The 22,409-nt window shown below is 41.1% G+C and overlaps 1 protein-coding gene across 1 annotated transcript in view; it reads left to right on the plus strand.

Moving 5' to 3' along the window:
- Positions 1 to 2,235: 2,235 nt before the first annotated feature.
- The window catches only part of MEGF9 (multiple EGF like domains 9), an 84,539-nt gene continuing 64,365 nt past the window's right edge, over positions 2,236 to 22,409 (plus strand). Inside the window, exon 1 of the mRNA XM_060014247.1 lies at positions 2,236 to 2,932. Within this exon, the coding sequence (XP_059870230.1) occupies positions 2,344 to 2,932 (589 nt within the window). The 5' untranslated portion in view covers positions 2,236 to 2,343. The remainder of the gene's footprint in view (positions 2,933 to 22,409) is intronic.

Genomic DNA, 22,409 nt, shown 5'->3' on the forward strand with positions numbered 1-22,409 from the left:
CAAGCTCTTCCCAGGGCACCACAGGATCTCTTTTCAATTTAATTCAATTTAACCAGCATGGGTCAATGCTCACACATATTACCCCTTGCTAAGCACTGAGAACAGAGAGAACAGCCTAATGGGAGAGACAGACACAGAAATCACAAGTTCTAGTGTTCCCGCTGATGCAAGCCTGTGAGAAGTAATAAAATCACGTGGGCAGTTCTATTTATCCTGTTGTATGTATTTCTGAATGCCATCCTTAATCCTTTTAGGAAGAGGCAGGGGAGAGATAGATTGATAGATCAGGGCTATAATCAATGAACAAACAAACGGCAGTGGGAAAATGGGGAGGGGGAGATTAATTCCCACTCAGAGATCCAGAAGAGTCTCTTAGAGGATATGGTATTTGGGTTGGGGTTTGAAGGGCTAGAAAGATTCAGCAAAAGAATATGGGTAAGAGGCATGACCTGTGCCCTCCCTTACCCAAGAAGTAAAAACAGAATCTTGATTTGTGCTTCCTAAATATTGGTCTGAAACCAGAATTCTGAATGGTTCTGAAACCAGAACCCATACACAGCCCTCCCAGTTTGCCCCCTCCCCTTACATATATACATGGACCTACCAAGACACGCTCATAGGTACTCACAAATGCAAAGACACACAGAAAATACACATAAAACACACATCAGTACACATGCAGATACTTAAAACATACAATACGCAAAAAAGATACTAGCTCCCATACTCATAAGCTCATACAAATACACATAATACTCATACACACAGACTCACAAACATATTTATGTTTTCATTACACAAGCACAAAACTATCCTCTCCCCACCGACTCCTCATGCAGGTAAAGAAGTGCATTTTTAATTCACATATACACGGGTTCGCATGCAAATCTCATCGCCCCGTTCTTGTTGGAGACCAGTGACTAATGGGAAGCCATACACAAAGCGAGCATCACGCAGGGGAGGCCAGGAATGGGTTGGCGGTGGGGCTGGGATTAAGCCCTGTCAGATGACAAACGCGCCCTGCCCGGCTGCCACTAGAAGCTGCTGAGCCGAGGCTGCAGCGCCTGAGCGAGCTCTGAATCCTGGGCGATGGTGCGAGGCTGCGCACCGGAATTCCAGCTTTACACAGGGTTGAGTGTCACCCAGGGTCAAGCTCTGCTATCAGACCCACCCCAAGAGGCAGGCGGCTTTGGGTACAAGCAGGGCTGCGGCATGGGTCTTGTCTTAACAGTACACTGAGAGTAGTAAGCGTAAATGAGGGTTTACTGTGGGCCAGGCACTGCGTTAAGCCCTTTCAATTCATTACTTAATTCTCACATCAGCTCTGTAAGAGGGGGATGGGGGCGTTGGGGATGTTAGCTCTCTATCCACCCCTTTTTAGAGGTGAGAACACTGCGCTCAGGCCGCAAAACCACTCAGCAGGAAACTTGGAGCTGAGGTTCAACCCCATCCGATCCCACTCTCCCCGGCGTTTTAGGGTAAAGTGTGCATGTGAGCCTGTCTCCCCCACGCAGGAAGCTTGCACCTCCAGCTCCTGACGGGTCTCTTAGAACCTCCGTCCTGCCAGGCACAGCGCCTGGCCCACTGCAGGTGTCTGATGAGGGCGTGGGTCTTGGTTCGGTGAGGTCCTCAACAAGGACCTCAGTTTCCCCATCTCTGAAATGGGAATGCAGCGCAGACCTCGCAGGGCCGAGGCCAGGTGCTCTCGAGCAGCAGAGGGAATGCTGGGCTCCACATCCTCGCTGCAGCCGCCCTCACCCATCACTGGGGTTCCAGCTCCGTCTCCACCCGAGCCCGGGAGCGCCGCCGGCGCCCCATTGTTCAAGAAGGCGGGGAAGCTCTCGATCCCCGCTCCGGGTCGCGCTCGCCGCCCAGTGGAGCAGGCGACTTGGCCCGGCTTCTGCCGCGCGGGGCGCGTCCTTTGTCTGCTCCGTGGCGCCCGGTGCCCGAGGCCCGCGCCCCACTCCTTGGGCAGACAAAGCCGTGGCTGCCGCTAGCCGGACCGGCTGGTGCTGTGCTCGCACCACCCTCTTCCCGCCTTAGCACCGCCCCCTCTCCTTGACGTCCCCTGATTGGCCCGCGGGGCCACAAAGAGGCCGGGAAGCGGGTGGGTCACGTGAGTTAGCGTGGCCTCCCATTGGTCGGGTCAGGCTGCCAATCGGGGAGGGCGGGCTGTCCTCGCACGGCCCGGTCTCTCCCTCCGCGCTGGGGCCCGCCCGCGGGGCCGGCCGCCTGTCAGAGGGAGGTGGCGATGGTGCGCCCGGTGGTGGTGGCGGCTGCGGCGGCTTCCCTGGTCCGAGTGCAGGGAGGAGAAGATGACTGACCGACCGACTGACTGAATGAATGAATGGCGAAGCCGAGCGCGCCATGAGGAGCCTGCCGAGCCTGGGCGGCCTCGCCCTGTTGTGCGCCGCCGCCGCCGCCGCCGCCGCCTCAGCAACCTCAGCGGGGAATGTCACCGGTGGCGGCGGGGCCACGGGGCAGGTGGACGCGTCGCCGGGCCCGGGGCTGGGGGGCGAGCCCAGTCACCCTTTCTCTAAGGCCATGGCTCCCACGGCCCAGGCCCCGAGGACCGGACCCCCGAACGCTACCGTCCACCGACCCCTGGCTGCGTCCTCTTCAGCCCAGCCCCTGGCTACCACCCCTTCTCGGGCCAGGGCCGAACCCACTCCGACCACCTTTCGGGCGCCGCTCGGCCCCTCGCCGATCACACCTCTTGCGGTGGAACGTACTGGGACCACCGCTCGGGCGACGACCAGACCCGCTCCGACCACCCTCTCGACGACCACTGGCCCAGCGCCGACCACCCCAGTAGCGACCACGGTGCCGGCGCCCACCACTCCCCCGATCCCGACTTCCATTCTCCCCGGCGGCGGCAGCAGCGTCCCGCCCACCCCACCTGCCACCGAGGCCCGCTCGCCGCCTCCCCCAGGTGAGTCTCAGCGCTTCCTCGCCCGCCGGACCCTCCCAGCGGCTGTCAGTGCCTTTCCCCAGCCCTGGCCTCTAGCGTTGGGTTCTTGGCTGGAATGGCTCATTTCTTGCCCCAAAGGTTACCCAGATTTCGACTCTCAAGGGGAGGTCCAAGCTCCAGCTAGCCTGCCCCCCAGCCCCCAATCTGGAAAGTCTTTTGTCCCCCCCTTGGGCTGTGCGTCCTCGGGAGGGGGGCGGCTGCTGCGTGGAAAGGCATCGCACCTCCTTCCAAACAGGGCTCTCTGGCCTTTGTCAGACAGGCTGAATGGGCGCAAACTTTTGCGTTCGGTTCGCTCACCTTGCCTCTCCGCCTGGGTGATTTGGGGAAGTTTGAAAGCCAGCCCAGTACCTCCTGAAACCAACTGGTCAAAACCTGAGTCTAAGGGATTCCTCCTACAGCTCCACTTTCCTTGTTCATTTCTCCTTGTTTATATAAATATCAGATGTGCATGTGACAGGTGGAAAAGATATTGAGAGGATTTTGTTTACAAACAGTAGTACAGACCACTTGAGGCCAAAAAAAAGACATTGTAATCCATGTTTTCCCTGCAAATAAATAGATTCAGTAGGTCATTTGGGGCAGGTGTGTATCTAGGTTGAGCACATTTATAAATTAGGTTAAATCCCTTCCTTGCACCATTTTTTTTTCCCTTCCTCAATTACAAGGTCAATATGTTTGGACAAATAACACATTTTAAGCAGGAATGCCGGGTTTTTTCCCCCTTAAGGGGAATGTTCAGTTTTGCTGATGCTAATAAAAGCCAATTTCTGTCTGAGTCCCTGTAGAAAATAAAGCTCTTCTTCCTGCTGATTGAAGTCTTCAAGCAAAGTTAGAGACAACTTCTGTTCTTTCCCCCTTGAGATCTAAAGTGGGCCTGGAACTAAACAAATAAAACCTACCTTGTCAAGATGTTAGTCAAGAGTTTCTGAATTCCTTTGCTTTGAGTTGGGGTTTGATTTGTCCAAACCATTTTGTCTAGCTGTATTTATATTAATGGATCTCTGACCTAATTCTTAGGCTCAGTGATTTACTGTGGAGTCAGGTATGGACTTTGGACTATAATTGAATTTGTAGAGAGTTTTCCCACATGATTATGAGCCTTAATACAGTCACATCTTGGATTGGAGCTTGGCATTGACATAAGAAGGAATGCAGATTATTCACCCATAAAAAGCCAAGTCTGTATTTCTTCCAGCTTCAAGGGCTGTACTAACTAGCTGGATTTTGACTGTAACCTTTTTTGGCCTTCCTATAGAGAGATGGATATATTACTGAGAGACAGGAAGCATAGAGGTTGAGAGTATGGACTCTGGAGTCCATTCTTAGGTTTGAATCGTAGTTCTGCCCTTTATTAACTGTGTAAACTTGGGCAGGTCGCATAACCTCTCTTCATCTGAGAAATGAAGATAATAATAGTACTTAGCTCATAGGATTGTTGTGAAAATTAAATAATTTAGTACATTTATAAAGCTTAGAACAACCGTTCCCCATGCAGAGTAACACACTGTGGGTGTGTGTGTTAGCTATCCTTATGACTAGGTCGTCTTCTTTTTTTTTTTTTTGTGGGATAGAAAGCATTTGAGAAACCTAGTAGAGACTTGTGGTGATTTTTATTTGTTTTAGTAAAATATAGTAGAAAAGGATGAATTAGATTTTCCGAAGTTTGAAACACACCGTAGTGTTTATGTAGGAAGATTGCTTATTTTGAATGGTTAGTATATAATGTCTGTGTAATTGATGTTATTTTACCTTAATAATTTTTGTATTGTTATTTTTAAATCACAAAGGTAACTTTTTCCTTAAGTTACTTTTTCATTGTGATAAAATATACATAACATAAAATTTACCATTTTAACCATTTTTAAGTGTACAGTTTAGTGGTGTTAAGTACATTCAAGTTGTACAGCCATCACTACCTTCCATCTTCAGGACTTTTTTATCTTCCCCAACTTAAACTCTGTATTCATTAAACAATAACTTCCCACCCCCAGCGCCCTAATTCCTGGCAACAACCATTCTACTTCCTGTCTCAGTGAATTTGCCTACTCCAGGTTCCTCATACAGGGGGACTCATACAGCATTTGTCGGCAAACGTAACCTTTACTTGCGAAAAACAAAGAACCAGAAGTCTACAAAGGAAAGAGTGAAAGTCACTCCTTTACTGCCTCCCAGTTCCAGTCAGTTCCTAAAGGTCACTACTGTTAGCAGTTTGATCTTTTCTCAGACATTTTTCTAGGCATATATGAATATAAACACAGGGTTTTTAAAAATAGGTTTTAAAAACTCAAAATGAAATAATTATATATGTTACATATATTAATTATATATGGTTATAGCAAGTCGTAGAGTTTTGCGACTTGCTGTATCCAGTTAACTATGTATCATGGACTGTTTTTTTCATGTTAGTACCTAAGGTCTACCTTATTCTTTTCAGCAGTTGCATTTTTCGTTGTAAGTATATACCATAACTTATTTAACCAATCCCTTGTTTATGGACACTTAGATTGCTTCTGGGCTTCACTTTAAAAAGCACAGGGAAGAATGTGTTCTTGTTCAGTCCATCACGTATATATTATATTCTCTAATACTTTGGCTGGAGTTTTGTAGACTCCAAATCAATTTCAGGAGAAGTAAAGCTGGATTGAGTAATATTTGCCATCTGAGCTGTTCAAGGCTTTTAGTAACTTCCATAGACTACCATATATCTATGTCTATGATGGTCTTTGAGCAACAGAAGTTTTAGAAGGATGTCCAATTTTTGTAGCTCTCCTGCGTTTTAAATTTTTCATAGCTTGTAGTTTTCTGTGAATTCACTGTGGATTGCCCGTGTCTAGTTCTCAGAAGCTGAACTGCCTCTGTGGGCCTACTGATGGGCAATTTTAGCTTTACAGTAATGTAATCGAGTATGGCCTTTCTATCTGAGCATGGGTTTTAGTCTACTTCAAACAGTAAACGCATCTCTTTGACAGAAGGAAAACTTCTAACTGAATTTGAGAGACCTAGTTAGGTTGGTAAAGTTGGATTCTCTGGCATTTGGGAAGACGGGTACAGGGTGTTTTATTTTAATGTTCCTGTAAGGACTGAACACCATAGATAATATATTACGGTGTTTGGATGGGTCTTCTAGCTGCTATTTGAATTAATAAGAATTTCTTTCAAGGAGGTCTAGCTCAGAGCTCTTGCCTGCCCCTCAATTAGGGCTGTCTTTTGTTTGTAGAGACACTGATCTGCAAACTGAAACTAATTGCCCAGCAAGCAAGCATTTTCCTCCCACAGACCTGGCAAAACATTTGACTGATTGGTTGGCTGGGTAGGACATTTTAAGAAGGGTGAAGGCAGAAGCTGTGATACTAGAGAATAATAGTTATCAACAGTAAGAGACCGAAGAGATGACAAATGTTTGATTTTTAAAATTATGGACCTTCAGGGCTAGATAAGACTTTAGAAGCCACTGCGTCCTAACGCGGCTCTACATTGCAAGAAACACTTCTGTGGACTTAGCTGAAATATTTCTCACTGTGGTTAACACCAGCTGATTCTGGCTCTGCCCTTTGGGGCCATACAGAGCAAGTCAGCTCTCTCTGGGCCATGACAGTTCTTCAGGGATCTGTGATCATGTTCCCTCTGAGTCTGGACTAAATAACTTCAGCTCCCTCAACTGTTATGTGAAATGGTTTCACATTCCCTTACTATCCTGGTTACCCCTCTTCTGGACTTTATCAGTTTTTCTGTGTCTCTCCTGGAGTGTTGAACACAGAGCTGAACGTATTGCTCCAGATGTGCTCTAACCAGCTCATAGCAGAGAGGGCGGTTACCTTGTTCTTTCTGGATGCTGTACCACTGTTGATGTAGTTAGTTCCTAATCACAGTAGCTTTTTTAGCAGCCACATTATGTAGTTGACTCATTGAGTCCATTAAGATAGGTAAGTCTTCTTTTTTTAAAAAAAAAAAAAACATGGAGTGATGAGTCTTTCTTCATTCTGCACTTGGAAACTCTTGTTATTTTCTTAAGTATAAACTGAGACATTTGCCAAGCATGTAAGATTTATTGTGTTAGATTCAACCCATCATTTTGGATCCCGAGTCTGTCAATGTACCCCACCCAGTTTATTCACATTCACCTACAGGGTGTTCCTATAGACAGAGTCTAAGGACAAGTTAGGGCAGGTTGTTCTTACCTCATAGGGGAGAGTACATTTATGGATGATAAAACAGTTTGGAAGGGAAGGAATAATGATTTAGATTAGTTCTCAAGGGTCTCTTCCAGCTGTAAAGTTCTGTGATGGTTTGGTACACATGATTCAGGGCACATAAATGCCCCCGAAATGAGCCTTAATCATTTATTTGTGATCTAAGTTAAGAGAATAGGCTTTTTTTCAAGCAAGTCCTAGAATTTAGAGTTTGAAAGCTCTGAACTACTATGGCATGTAAATAAAATATTGTGAATGGATTTTATTTGAAAGGAGCATTCTGGGAATTCAGGGCCCTCTTACCTGTACTGGGAAACGTTTTCTTCATCCTAAAATTCTGTACAGCTAGGTTCAGGGTGTCATTTGCTTATGGTTATTTAAGAAGATACCATTCATTTGAAGGAAATAGAAATTGTTGAGGCTTCAAAGATAAGGTATGTTCATAATCTTTTATCAAAAACCTGTGGGGCTGGGTGTATTTCAGAATTTAGAATTTTTCAGATTTTAGGAAGTTAATAAATACACCCCAGTGAAGTCTAGGGCAGCATCCTGTAATGAAACACATGAAGATACTTGCAGCAAAATGCATGTATATTCACACCGAGTGGATTTTTAAAAAAGCTATAAATAGCCTTGCATTTGTTCAGGTCAGGTTTTGCTGCCAAATGAATAACAGAAAAATTTTTGGTTTTTTGGATCTTCTGGTATTTACATCAGGTCTGAGGGACTGTGCACCACTGTAATAGTAATTGCAAACACATTTAGTACTTACTATGCTACAGGTACTGTTCTAAGTGCCTTACATATGTTACCTTACTTAATCCTCACAACAGTTAGGTATAATTGAGTTAGGTACTATTACTATCTTCATTTTATAGATAAGGAAACTGAGACTCAGAGAAGCCCAGCTATGGTGGAGCCTAGATTCAAGCCCAGGCTTTGTGGTTCCAGAATCCATATTATTGGCATTTAAAGAAATAGTTACATAGAGGATAAGAGAAGGAAACCATTTTGCTAAAAATACTTGCCCTTGGATACTAGTCTGAAAATTTTTCACCTGTTCTTTGGCATTTACTCTCTTCATTCTCTTGTGTGCTATTTAGTCACCTCCTCAAAATTTCTGTTTTACAATGTTGTACAATTATAGCTCTAACTCTTCCTTTGATTAGGTTCTAATATGGTCTGTGATAGGGAGGACTGTCTGTAGTCTTTTTAGGGCTAGGCCCAGGGACTACTCAAATTCACTCTATCTTATTCCTGGCCTGAGTGCCTAGCTTTCTGCAGAAATTCCTTAGTCTGATTAGTTTCTGGAACAGCACAGTTAAACTCTAAAGCATTAGTTTCAAATCTACTGAATTATGTCCCCAGGAAGCCTTCTGGCTAGTTGAAAATTTACACATTGAAATAATCTAACTAGGTCTTTTTATCTTGATTTTTTATAAAGATCCATAAAATTAAAGTGAGCATTACTTTTCATCTCAGCATTGCTAAGCATGTATATATTAACTTCCAGACATCTTGGCACCCTTATAAAAAGAATAGAAGAAAAGTATCATGGTACTGTTTTTACTGATGGGTAGATTATGGGTAGAGAGATTACTGCTCTAGGGCACTTAATAGATCAGAAGAGAATAGAAATATAAGATCTGTTTGGCTGAAAGACAGTGTTAGATGATATTTTTAGTTAAAAATAGCTTTAATTCATGCTTTTTGCCTTGATCTTTATTTTTGTTTGTTTTCTTTACATATAATATAAACATCTTTAATACTAATGTTGAGATTATGTTATAGGTATCTCTTCTTGGTCACTTAGTCTTTTTTTCAAGTATGCATTTTGGTTTATCTGTTTTTCACTAGAAACAACTACCCTAACTGCACTGGTAACTTTGAAGGGAGATATTTTAAAAATTGTCATGAAAAAGATAAAGATTATGTCTGGATACATGTGTGTTTGAATCACAGTAAAGGTTTACTCAGCTCTTTTTAACTGTATCTATTTAAGTACATGTGATAAATGTGTGTCAGAATAATCCCTCTAGTAATGCCACTGTTCCACAGATAAGTATTACTGTCTGAAAAATCTTTCCCTATTACTTTTTCTTCATTAAAATAAAATCTTCTGTTCTCCCTGCTCATTTTTTTTCACTTTAAGCTCCTCTGTATGTTCTTCTTACTCCTGTCTCTTATTCTTGGACCCATCCATTCTTTCATGTTCTTTAAGGAACCAAATTATCCTCTCTACTTAACAATTTCCCATTTGTCCTCCTTCAATGCCTCCTCAAAGCCTAATTCTTCCAAGAAGTCTTTCCAGGGGAACAAAAGGTCCTTGAAGACGTTCTGGTAACAGGGTGCACAGGGTTGAACACTTTGCACTCAGAACAAAACCTGTCTTTCTTTGTGACTTTGACTTTTTCCCTATGAATTTGTTTTTAAAGTCTGTTTAATTTAGATTATTAAGCCCACTTGATAAGAAAATGTCATAGTTTATACAATATTCAGGATATGGTATTAATTCTTTCTTTTAGAAAAAAATGAAAGAAAAGATTTTCTTTTTGTTCTGGCTCTTCTTTATTGACCAGCTTTTGTTTTTGTTTTTTGTTTTTTTTCCTTCTCCTGAGGAACAATACAGAAAAAAAAAACCTGCCATAACAGAAGTTATCTGCCTCCAAAAAAAAAAAAAAAAATCCAGTACTTTGAATAAGTAGCAAATTTCTTTTTCTATTTATGAATAATATGAGCTGTTTTTGTTGGGTAGGTGTATTTGGGCTAAATAGCAATATAAAAGGTTTAATTTGGTTGAGAAGCAAATATTAGATCTTTTGAATGACAGAATTTCCCCTGTAGAAATCTAATTAAAGTCAATAGTGAACAGAGAGCTTCTAATAATTAACAAGTGTGCAGTGCTTTACGGTTTACAAGGTGTTCTTAGAATCTCCGAGACTTTGGCATCTATATTTTGTAGATTTCTGGGTATTATATGAGTCAGTAAAACCTCAGGTTCTGACCTCTGTTGGTACTTATGTTGGTGAATATAGACAAAAACTTTATAGGTTTTTGGTGGGTTTCACATTTGGTATTTTGTATTTCAAACTGTTGTCTTGGGGAACTAAGATCCCACAAGCCGCATGGTGTGGCCAAAAAAAAAAAAAGAAATCAAACTGTTGTCTTTTCTTTTCCTTTTTATTTTATTTATTTATTTTTTTGTCTGCATTGGGTCTTCGTTGCTGTGCGTGGGCTTTCTCTAGTTGCCGCCAGCGGGGGCTACTCTTTGCTGTGCGCAGACTTCTCATTGCGGTGGCTTCTCTTGTTGTGGAGCATGGGCTCTAGGCCCATGGGCTTCTGTAGTTGTGGCACATGGGCTCAGTAGTTGTGGCTCACGGGTTCTAGAGGTCAGGCTTAGTAGTTGTGGCGCATGGGCTTAGTTGCTCCGTGGCATGTGGGATCTTCCCCAGCCAGGGATCGAATCTGTGTCCCCCGCATTGGCAGGCGGATACTTAACCACTGTGCCACCAGGGAAGTCCCAAACTGTTGTCCTTTAAGTTTATTTTGTTGAATGTAAATCTTTGACTGGTTTAGCTGCCCATATTTACGGGATGGAAAAATAGCATTTTGGGAAGAGGATTGCTTACTTTATATTTTATTTCCTAAGTACTATATGGGGCTGAATGTTATGGAAAGAGCCCAGTAATAATTGAAAGTAAATGGTGATGGAGGTAGCAACGCAAACTACAGAACTTGATTGGGAGAACTCATGTAAATTTCATTTCTTCAGATGGAAATATTATTTACTTCTTTCCTAGTGTAGGAATCTGTTTGGAATTATTTTAACATACTTGTTCTGTTGCCTCAAATCAGTGTGAGTATCAAAGGAACTTGGTACTTTCTCACCTCTCATTACCAATCTAATATTTAACGCTCTGGGAGGAAAGGTAATTAATGTTAACTGAGCACCTATTATATGCCTAATTACCTACCAGGATTTTTTTTTTTTTTACTTACATCATGTTATTTAATTCTTAGACAAAGCAGTAGTTAAATATTATTATCCTTACTTTATGGGTGGCAAATACTGAGGTTCAGAAAGAGAAAGCAACTTGCTCAAGCTGTCAGGCTTACGAAGTCCATGAGGGCAGGGACTTCTGTTTGTTCTGTTCACAATTGTATCCCCAGCATCCAGCCCAAAATAGATTCTGAATAAAAATTTAATGATTGAATGAGTGAAGAAGAAGGAGTGGTTTGTAGCTACACTAGATGTGTAGTGTATTCTTGAGGAAAATAATGTAATCTCATGGCCTTTTCCTTAGTTTAGAAATGAACTTTTCTCCTTTTCTCCATTACTCATAGGAATAGTATGAGAACCTACTTAGGCATGTGGAGTTCTTTGAGATCTAGCAAATTACATTAATTATTCATTTTTTGTTACATAACTTTGTCCCTTCTATTTTTCTTAAAGGAAGAACAGCAATATACAGATGTACATCTGATGCCTTTTGTAGAAAAAGTAGCTAAAGTTGGAAAAGCAGAGCCCTTGTATGTAAGACATGGGACCCTAAGGTCTTTCACAGTTCTCTTACTGGTTCTGTAATCTTGGGCAAGTAATTTCATCTGTAAAATGAGAGAGGCTAGATTTGTTGTTTCTAAACTGTATTATTTGGGAAGCCAGGGTTCCTTAGATGTGTTTGGGAGCCAGTATAGGGACTCAGGAGGCCAAGTGGGTCTACTTCTGGGCCCTCCACCCCCACCCTCACCTCACACCCCCGCATCACTGCCCATACTTTAATCAGCTCCACTCTCATCTGGTTTATATATTGGGTTTGTTTTTTTCAGTAGAGATATTTGAAATAGGAATTTTTCTACTCTAAAATTCTATGATAAAGAAATTATGGTAATCTCTGAACTATTATGCATCTATTAAAATGCTTACATTATGTTAAGTAGCAGTATACATAGAAGGAGAGAAATACACCAAAATATTAAGTGGCTAAAGCTAAGTGATGGGATTACGGGTCTTTTTAATTTCCTTCTCTGTGTTTCTTTGGATTTTCCAAGTTTTTTTTTCAATGAATGTATCCAGTTTTAATTTTACAGTCATAAATATAAATGAATAACATAAAAAATGAATAAAAAGTTATGATAAGCTTGATAAGCCTCCACTTATATGAGATCAACTCAGGTGATATTACCCCAGGCCACTTTCTAACTTCTGTGATTGACTCACCAGTTTTGATCTGCATCAGAGATATTTGCTTAGTCTCAGTGAGTTGTGGTTCTGAAGAAAGGAGATTGCTGAAGACAATACCCAAGAAAGGAAACTGTTCCTGACACCTGACAAATCAGGGTAGTGAAGACACATCTAAGATTTGGTACTTTTAGGGAAGGTTTAACTAAGATCTTAGCAGAGGCTGAAAACAGAGCTGATTCTTCATCCATTTCATTCTGTCTAGTGAATTTAAAGCATGAACTTAAAAGTTAATTAAAGTAGGTTTTTGAAATAGATCTTGTTTAAATTGTGCAGAATTTGAATTCATGACATTGTTCACAGGCTTTACCAATAGATGGTCTTTGGTTATCTCTTCCTTTAAAGATACAGAGCTCCCAAAAGTTTGGTTTCAGTCTATCCATATGTTTTTCAATTAAATCAGATGGGATTGCTTTTATACTGGTAATACAACAGCTGTTCTATATGATATCCTTGCCAGGGAGACAGCTAAGCTCTTAGGGAAGGGGAAATATATTCAGTTGGAAAAAGGAATGTATTCTGCCTAGTCACGGGGAAAATGATAAGGGGTAGGAATGTTTTCAACCTGGCTGGAGAACGTTAAATAACCTTTATTTAGTATATTTATTTAGTATATTTATAAATAAATAACCTTTATTTAAACCTTTATTTAGATTTTACACTCTTTAAATAACTGATTTTGGAAACTTGTTTCAGTCTTGCATGCTTCCTAGAAACTGGCATATTACCAGGGATCTTATTAGATTTTTATTGTTTATTTTTTAAAATCTATAGTTTTTAAAAATATTTATTTTATTTATTATTATTATTTTTGGCTGCATTGGGTCTTCATTGCTGCACATGGGCCCCCTCTAGTTGCAGTGAGCAGGGGCTTCTCTTCGTTGTGCTGAGCAGGCTTCTCATTGCAGTGGCTTCTCTTGTTGCAGAGCACGGGCTCTAGGCACGTGGGCTTCAGTAGTTGTGGCACGAGGGCTCAGTAGTTGTGGCTCGGGGCTCTAGAGAGCAGGCTCAGTAGTTGTGACGCACAGGGCCAGTTGCTCCATGGCATGTGGGATCTTCCCGGACCAGGGCTCGAACCCGTGTCCCCTGCATTGGCAGACGGGTTCCCAACCACTGTGCCACCAGGGAAGCCCAAAAATCTATAGTTTTTATTCGATGTATGTGAGCAAAAAGAAGAGGTTATGAGTAACACTGTTAATTGTAAGGAGAACATCATATTCTCTAGTTCCTTTTAATTTTTTATTTATTTTTTTTGCGGTACGCGGGCCTCTCACTGTTCTGGCCTCTCCCGTTGTGGAGCACAGGCTCCGGACGCGCAGGCTCAGCGGCCATGGCTCACGGGCCCAGCCACTCCGCGGAATCTGGGATCTTCCCGGACCGGGGCACGAACCCGTGTCCCCTGCATCGTTAGGCGGACTCTCAAACATTGTGCCACCAGGGAAGCCCTAGTTCCTTTTAATTTTAGAAATGGTCTTTAAAAATGAAATTCTTTTAAACATATTCTAGGGAAAGTTGTCTCCTCTGAAGGAAATTGCATGAACCGAGTAGCTTTTTTAGGTTCTCTTCAGCCCTGTCTGCTGTTTATAGGGATGAAATGGCAGTTTGGGAAGGGTTAACGGTAATAATGAGGGAAAAGATGGAATGCTTCGTATTCCAGCGTGTTTATCCTGTTTTATATCTGTATTGAGGCTTGATTAAAGGAAGGCATTGGGCTTTTTTTGCTGTAGATTTCTCATTTGACTTTATATTCCTTATAACTCTACAGCGTGTTTTGATTACCTGTTCTATATGAACTGCTTTAACAAGGTAGCCCCACCATCCCTTGATGTTGTGTGGGTGAATGAATGGTTATAAAGTGTACCAAAACCACAAAGCAAGCTAGCTGTTGGGTATTTATTATTATACTGAATTGTTGGTGTATTGCCTACAAACCTATCCTGTTCAACTGGTTTTAGTTTTTAAGTTAGTTTGTTGCTTCAACTTGTCCACAAAGGCAGGGCTGAATGGTCCAGCTAATCAGTGGAATAGCAGTCAGAAGAAATAAATTCGTCTTTCTTTTCATTCACTTTGTAAGTTCCGGAGCACATTTTTTTTTAATGGCTCTGTGACTTAGTTTCTCTAACTATAAAATGAGACCTGTTACATGCACAGACACAGGGCAAGTCACATAATCTGCCTGGGCTACTATACTGTTGTCAGTAACATGAGTATAATAGTACCAACCTAATAGGGTTCTTGAGTGTTGACCTAGAATTCAAACCCAGCTCTGGCTGACTTAAAAGTCTGTGTTTTGCTTTTTTTTTTCTTTTGACTAAACTGTGCTGCGTTGCCAAAGCAGATGGGAGTAGCAGAAAATGAAATGAAGCATTCAGTGGTTACAGAGCACATTTTGGGTTCCATTTTTGTTGCCTTCCCTAGCCTCCCAGAGCCTCCACCAGCAAGCCCATACATTGTCCTTCTCAGCGCTTGTTCTGAATTACACAGTTTTGACTCAGGTTTGATTTCAGTAGCTGCTGTGAAAATCAAAATTAAATCAAAGAGTGTTTCTCAGAGGTAGATATGGGTGTGGAGTGGAGGTAGGGAGAGGAGATAATGGTAGAAATTAGCTGAGGGTAAGCAGGTAGACTACATGTAAATGTAAAGCAGAACCGAACAGTAAGTATGAGATTGTCTACTCAGCGCCAGAAGGATCGGGGCTAACAGAGACAATGTGATGCTTATTAGCATTTGGCAAGAAATACCACACACTGCAAAATGATAGTATTGATTGTTCTTGACTTGACAATAAAACCTTTCATCTTTAACTTAATATGGACTCTAGATGAAGATGCTGGTGCACAACAACATGTTGTAAAAAGTGGCAGGTGATATTTGATTATACAAGTCATAGAAGAATCTCAGACTTGCAAATGTGATTCATACTTCTGCCAGTCACCCGAGGATGCATTCCCCCTTCCCATTTTATAAACTTCCCTTCTCACTGAAGGGCTAGTTGTCTCTCAGATCAGACAAGGAGAAGCTATTATTTCAAGTATAGAACCAACCTCTTCTGATCCAGTTGCAAACATATTGACAGATGATATACACAATGTTGGAGGATTTGATTTAGAATCAAATACCTTCAGTTTGTATGGCATCAGGACTCAACAGTAACAATGTATAATATATTATTACATCCTGCAAGTGCACAAGTACTGTGGTCAAGTGGAACTATATAACTATAGCTGTGGAGAATACACATATAGTGCAAAACCTGGTCACATCAGTCTCCTAGTTAATAATTTAATACAATATTTATACTTTAAGATAATTCTCCTATGTGTTCACCATGAGTGACCCCAGTGCGTAATGCTCAAGTTTCCCAATGTGATTTAAAACTTCTCTGTAATCTGCCTCTGTCCTCATTTCCTACCACCCCTCTCCTTGTGCTTTAAACTCCAACAGAATCAGATTGCTTGTATTTACCCCAAAATATCATGGTTATTACATCATCAATATTACTAATAAAACAATTATCTGTGGAGGTTTTACTCTGTGTGAGGTACTAAGAGCTTTAAATGAATTATCATCACCTTGTTTAATTCTCAAAAGAACCTGGAATAAATATGTATTATTATCTCCATTTTACTAAGCAGGAGTTGAGGTTTGAGAGTTTAAATACATTGAATTAGGTCTCACAGCTAGTAAAATGTAGAAGCTTGATTCAAATTTAGATCTCTCTAGCCTGAGAGGCTCCTCTCTTAATCACTAAGCTAACTGGCCTCTCGTTTACTTTGCTTCTGCTCCTCCCTCAGCCTGGAATGCCCTTCTCTTCAGTTTTAATACAGGCCTTAAAGCAGAAATGAATGCTTGTTGATTTAATCAGAAATGGACTTTACTAAAAGATTGTTAAAGAGTTCACAGAATCTCCAGGGGAACCAAGTTCAGGACATGGAGCTAGAGATAAGGCCCAGTCATACACAGAGAGGTGCACTGAATATGCCACTGCCATCACCATTGAGCATTAGATGCTCTACTGCCACTTGTCATACTGCAGCCATCACCCCCTCTGCCACCAGAGAAGGGCCTCATGCTCATTCCTTAGGATCATTAGTTTCTAATTACAAGCCAGGTGAGGGTGCTTGTGCTTACTGGGGCCTCAGTCACTTGCTCATGCCCTGGATGTAGGGGAGGCAGGGAAAACAATAATCTGGCATTGTGAACCTTTGTGGTGGGATAACAAGCCTTAAAAGATGGAGAATTTCCCAGAATACGAAGGAATTAGCAGAATGCAAAAAAGAATGACAGATGTCTAGTCTACCATATCCCTTTCTTTTACCTGAGAAACTTATTTGTCCTTGAGAAACATCATCCATGCAGCCTCCCATACTGTTTTACCTTATACATTCTAATATTACTGTACATATTTTTTGATTACTTGCTTTTTAAGGATTCTTGTTTTAAGTATTACTTGTTAATGTAACTGACTCCTCTATAACCTATTCTCAAGTAGCTCATAGGCTATGTCTTATTGATGTTTGTACTGTCTAACATCTACCTACCTAGGATAGTGTTCAGCATTCAGCACATAGTAAGTACTCAATAAAAAGCTGAACTGAATTGAGGCATAAATCCTCCCTGCCCACCACCACTAGAATGTAAGTTCCACAAGGGCAGGGATGTTTGTATTTGTCTCTCTTTCTGTTTTCTTTTTTTTAAACCACTGTCTCCCCAGCACCTAGATTAATTACTAACATGTACTGGGACCTCAGGAAGTGTTTATAGAATAAATGAATACTCCTAAATAGTACATTCTTTATTTCTGGGAATGATGCTGTCAGAAAAGCCTTTGAATGTGAATGGCAGATTCAAAGCACTGTATCATAATTTACAACTAGACCACATACAGTATGAAGCCAGAAACTGCCTTGTTCATCTCTAGTTACCTCTTCCTCCTATCCAGAAGCATAACCAGAAAAGGGCAGTTAGGAATTCTTTCCCAGACCTACCACCATAGTCACTAGCCACAAAAATGGCCTAAAGTACAATACCTGCTTGACATGAAATCTTTTTTGTCTCCTTTTGTATAACCAACTATGTCTTGATAGATGCAGTCTATACTGGGAAGAAAAGGCTTTTAGGCAAACTGTCTTGTATGCTGTTTTAAAAAGTTTAATAACCCAGGGTGGTAGCATTTCATTTTGAGGAAATGAAGACCCATAATTGTGGAATGATTTACACATGGGTAGTGGAGTGGCAGAAATGTACTATATGTAGACCAGAGTTCTGTAGCTTTTAGAGGTTAGCTTTTTGGAGGGACACAAGCATAATTATGTCAAGCTGAAAGAGAACTTTTGTTCAAGCGAACTGAAGAATTATTGTTATGTGGAAACTATCAGCTCTGGAGCCAGGTTTGAATAATTTTTCTACAACTTACTTATTGTGTGACCTTGGGATGTGTCTCAATTTCCTCATCTGTGAAATGGGCATAATAATAGCATCTACCTCACAGGGTTATTACAAGGATTAAATGATAACATATGTGAAGTACTTAGAATGCCTGGCATAAGTAGGCCTTCTAAATATTAGCTGTTCTTTTCATTTTTATATTTTGAATACCCATTTACTTATTGTAATGCTACTGACAATCTTTTTAATTCTTCACTACCGCTAATCCTTTCCATTCTGAATTAGTAGTATCACCCCATTTTACAAAGAACCTGAGTTTGAGATGAGGTTAAGTTGTTTGCTCAATAGTCACAGAGCTTGGAAATACTAGTTAGCTGGAATTCAAACCAAGATCTCTCCTTTTTGGAAGTGCTTTCTATCATGGCAAAATAGTATGCTAAAAGTAGATTGTGCCCTATTATATCCTTCTAACCCCTGTTAGTTTTTGTTTGTTTGTTTGTTTGTTTGATTGTTTTTTTGGCCGCACTGCCTGGCATGCGGGATCTTAGTTCCCCAACCAGGGGTTAAACCTGTGCCCCCTGCAGTGGAAGCATGGAGTCCTAACCACTGGACCACCAGGGAAGTCCCCATAACTCCTGTTAGTTTTAATGCCTCTTTTTTCCCCTGCCACCTTCACTCTCTTTCCTGACTTGTAGTCATTGTTTTTCTGTCCATACGGTAGGTCTGTGTACTGCCCTCCTTGGTGTTCTTCTTGATTCTCTTTGCAATAGAAAGTATGTATTTTATTTGAAAGACCAAAGCATATCCTCACATACTACTATGACTGTTCATTTTAATTTCACTTTCATTTTTTTGTTAGCTTAATTGATCTGTACAGTGGATTGTTGCCAGGAAAGAAAACGTAGTGTTATGAGTCAGATGAGTAATTTTATACATAGCCAGGGTGGCGTTTAAGGACAAATAGAATACGCCCAACTGAGGGCCATTTCAGCTGGTGCAACAGGTGAAACACAAGATTGTCAGAAATAGAGACAGTAACAAATAATGATATTGAGTTGCTACAAAAGCTTTGCAGCCTAGTAAAATACTTTTCTGTGCATTAATCATTGTTTAACTTGTGCATTAATTAATTAATTTTTTTAAAAAAGCATACCCTTTTCCCTATTACTTAAATAAAAGTGAATGCATAGTCTTAAGCTGAACCATCTAGTGAAACACAGGTGAAGGCCAGTTTTAGCATGGTGAGACCCGCCCACCCCCCAAAAAAAAACAAGTGAAAAAGGATCTGAAATCTTGTCTGATTAACAGTGAAAGGAAAGAAGGAAGGAAGGGAGGGAGGGGAAAGGAGGAAGAAAAGAGAGAGAGAAATTAGAAACGGACTCCAGACATTTGTTGCAAAAAAAAAGTTTACTTAAACTTAGTTTGAGAGAATTCTTTTTCTTACATATGATCTTTCTTGTTAACAGTCGTTTTAACAATTTATCAGAAAGTAAGCATTTCTCTTTGCTATATTTCTTTTGGTTGATAATCTCATATAATAGATCACTCGTTTAGAAAATCAGTGATTAAGTAGTCTTCAGGGAATAAAGCCACAAGTGTCACAAGCTGTTACTTTGTACTTCCTTATTGCTTAACCAATCTGCAATGGTATCTTCCTCTTTCTCTTCTTTGCTTCCTTTCTTCCCTCCCTCCCTCCCTCTCTCTCTCTCCCCCTTTCTTTTTTTCCTCCCTCCCTCCCTCCCTTTCTCTCTCTCTCTCTCTTTCTCTTTCTCTCTCTCTTTCTCTCTCTCTCTCTCTCTCTCTTTTCTTCCTCCTTTCCCCTCCCTTCCTTCCTTCCTTCCTTCTTTCCTTTCACTGTTAATCAGACAAGATTTCAGATCCTTTTTCACTTGTTTTTTTTTGGGGGGTGGGTGGGTCTCACCATGCTAAAACTGGCCTTCACCTGTGTTTCACTAGATGGTTCAGCTTAAGACTTTGCATCCACTTTTATTTAAGTAATAGGGAAAAGGGTATGCTTTTTAAAAAAATTAATTAATTTTTGGCTGAGTTGGGTCTTTGTTGCTGGGCACGGACTTTCTCTAGTTGCCGTGAGTGGGGGCTACTCCTCGTTGTGGTGGCTTCTCTTGTTGAGGAGCACGGGCTCGAGGCATGCGGGCTTCAGTAGTTGTGGCTTGCAGGCTCTAGAGCGCAGGCTCAGTAGTTGTGGCGCACGGGCTTAGTTGCTCTGCAGCATGTGGGATCTTCCCGGACCAGGGCTCGAACCAGTGTCCCCTGCATTGGCAGGCGGATTCTTAACCACTGCGCCACCAGGGAAACCCAAAGGGTATGCTTTTGTCAATAAGTTTACATTGGGCTTTCTATGTTAACAAAATAAGGTTCTTTTATTCATCTATCTGATCGTAGTTAATCACTTGCTATGCACCTACTGCTGGACTGGATAGATGCAAGAGAGACAAATGAGATGTGTTTTCTGTCCTTGAGAGCATAGTGGAGGATACAGAAAGTCAGACTACAGATGGATAAGTTCCACCATAGTGGTATGCATGTGCTACGGGAGCAAAGAGAGGACTCCTCACCCAGACTTTTGCCGGGGCGGGGGGTGAAAGATGATGTCCTTTCTGGAGGAAGTTTTCTCTGAGCTGAGTCTTAAGAAAAAATAGGAATTAGCCAAGCGGAGGAGGGGGAGGACACTCCAGGAAAAGGGACCTGCACATGAAAAGTATGGAGGTAAGAAAGCACATGCACGGCCTGTTCAGGGAACTGAAGTCCTGGGTGGCTCCAGTAGGAAAAGCGAGTATATGTGAGTGTGGAATGGGGAATGGTGAGAGTTGAGGCTGGAACAGCTGGCACTTGTCAAATCATGAAGTGCTTTATGTGTCATGCTCAGAAATTTATTCTAAAAGCAGCAAAGAGCTCTAAGCCCTGAAGTGATATGGTAAGTTTGAGTTTTAGATCAGTATGGGAACTGCAGGGCACTTTTAAAAGTGATCCCCAGCAAAGATGATTAGAGGCCCCGCTAAATCTTTCCCATCATTAATTTTGGATTAAAGGGTTTAAATGCTAAGATAATGTAATAATACGGGGGGACATGGACTGGTTTTCTGTTCTCTCTTATTAAGCAAACATTTGAAACCTATTTTGCTTGTTGGTATAACACACAGACCTAGAGGACTGAAATTAGAGACTTGACAAATAAAGTCAGCAATTGGTGCTGGACCTCTTAATGGATCTGGTGTTAGACGGAACAAACCCAAGTACTTCCTGTGTGACAGGCACTGTGGAGCTGAGGATAAAATGGTGAATGACTTAGGCGTTTACAATCTGTTGGAGGGATAGACTTGTATACAAATGCTTTAGGATACTTATGTATTAGATTCCTTTACTTACATTTTCACTTTCTATCCTTATCTCAAACCTTCAAAGTATGGATGTGGAAATCCAGGATAAGAGAGATATTTTTTTTCTAGCTTTATTAAGACATGATTAACGTATAACATTGTCTAAGTTTAAGGCCAGAATGTGATGATTCATTGCACATTTATATTGCAAAATGTTTACCAGGATAAGGTGAGTTAACATATCCTTCACCTCACATAATTACCTTTTTGTTGTTATTATGGTGAGAATTTTAAAGCTCTACTAAGAGAGGTATTTATGTAATAATGAATGGTAGATAGCTACAATTCAATATTCCATCTACCCAGCTCCAGAGTGTTTCTTCCCCCCCATCATATATTTAGCTTCCTCTAAAGACAAGATAATGCATATATATTATTTCCAAGCCCGAAGTAGTTTTCTTCCCATATTTTCTTAACTCTTTCAAACACTACCCAAACCAGTTGAGCCTCAAAAGATCCAGTCATTGGTGATTAAAAGTGCAGGCTTTAAAGTCATATTGTCTGGATTCAAATCCCAGTTCCATCATTTACCCTCTCTAAGTCTGTCAGCCAACTTCATAGAGTTGTGAGTACTGTTATGAGATAATGTTAAAACAGTGGAAGCATAAGGAAAGAATTACCTAAATGTTAGCTGTTAAAATTGTCTTTGGAATAGCAACTCATCTTTTTCCAAACATTCAGGAAATTTTGTTAAAATGCATTTAAATCAACCTACCTTATTCAAATTAATCGGTGAAGAGCTTTTGCCTAGCATGCATGTTTGAGATCTGACCTCTGGTTCAGGGGATCAGTGAATGACCTTGGTATCAAAAACACCTATGAAAATATGCCTGTGAAACTAGCATAAAGACACTCTAAGCTTTTCTTTATTATGGAAAATTTTGAAAATAAACAAAAGTTGAGAAAACAGTGTACTGACTTCTCTCATACCTATCACCCATCTGGACAACCATTCAGGCCAATCCTGCCTCATCCGTACCCCATCCATTTACCCCTCTCCTATTTTATTTTGAAATAAATCCTAGACATCATATCATTTTGTCTGTGAATATTTCAGAATGTGTTTCTAAAATATGTCTTCTCCTATTTTTCTTAAATAGCCAGAATACTGTTATCATATCTAAATGAAAAAATGAACAATTTCTTAATATCATCAAAATGCTTTCTTTATGATGAGGGGGGAAATCTTTCCTTTTTTTTGGCCATGCCACATGGCTTGTGGG

The sequence above is a fragment of the Delphinus delphis genome, chromosome 6 (genome assembly GCF_949987515.2).
Source record: "Delphinus delphis chromosome 6, mDelDel1.2, whole genome shotgun sequence".
Taxonomy (NCBI): domain Eukaryota; kingdom Metazoa; phylum Chordata; class Mammalia; order Artiodactyla; family Delphinidae; genus Delphinus; species Delphinus delphis.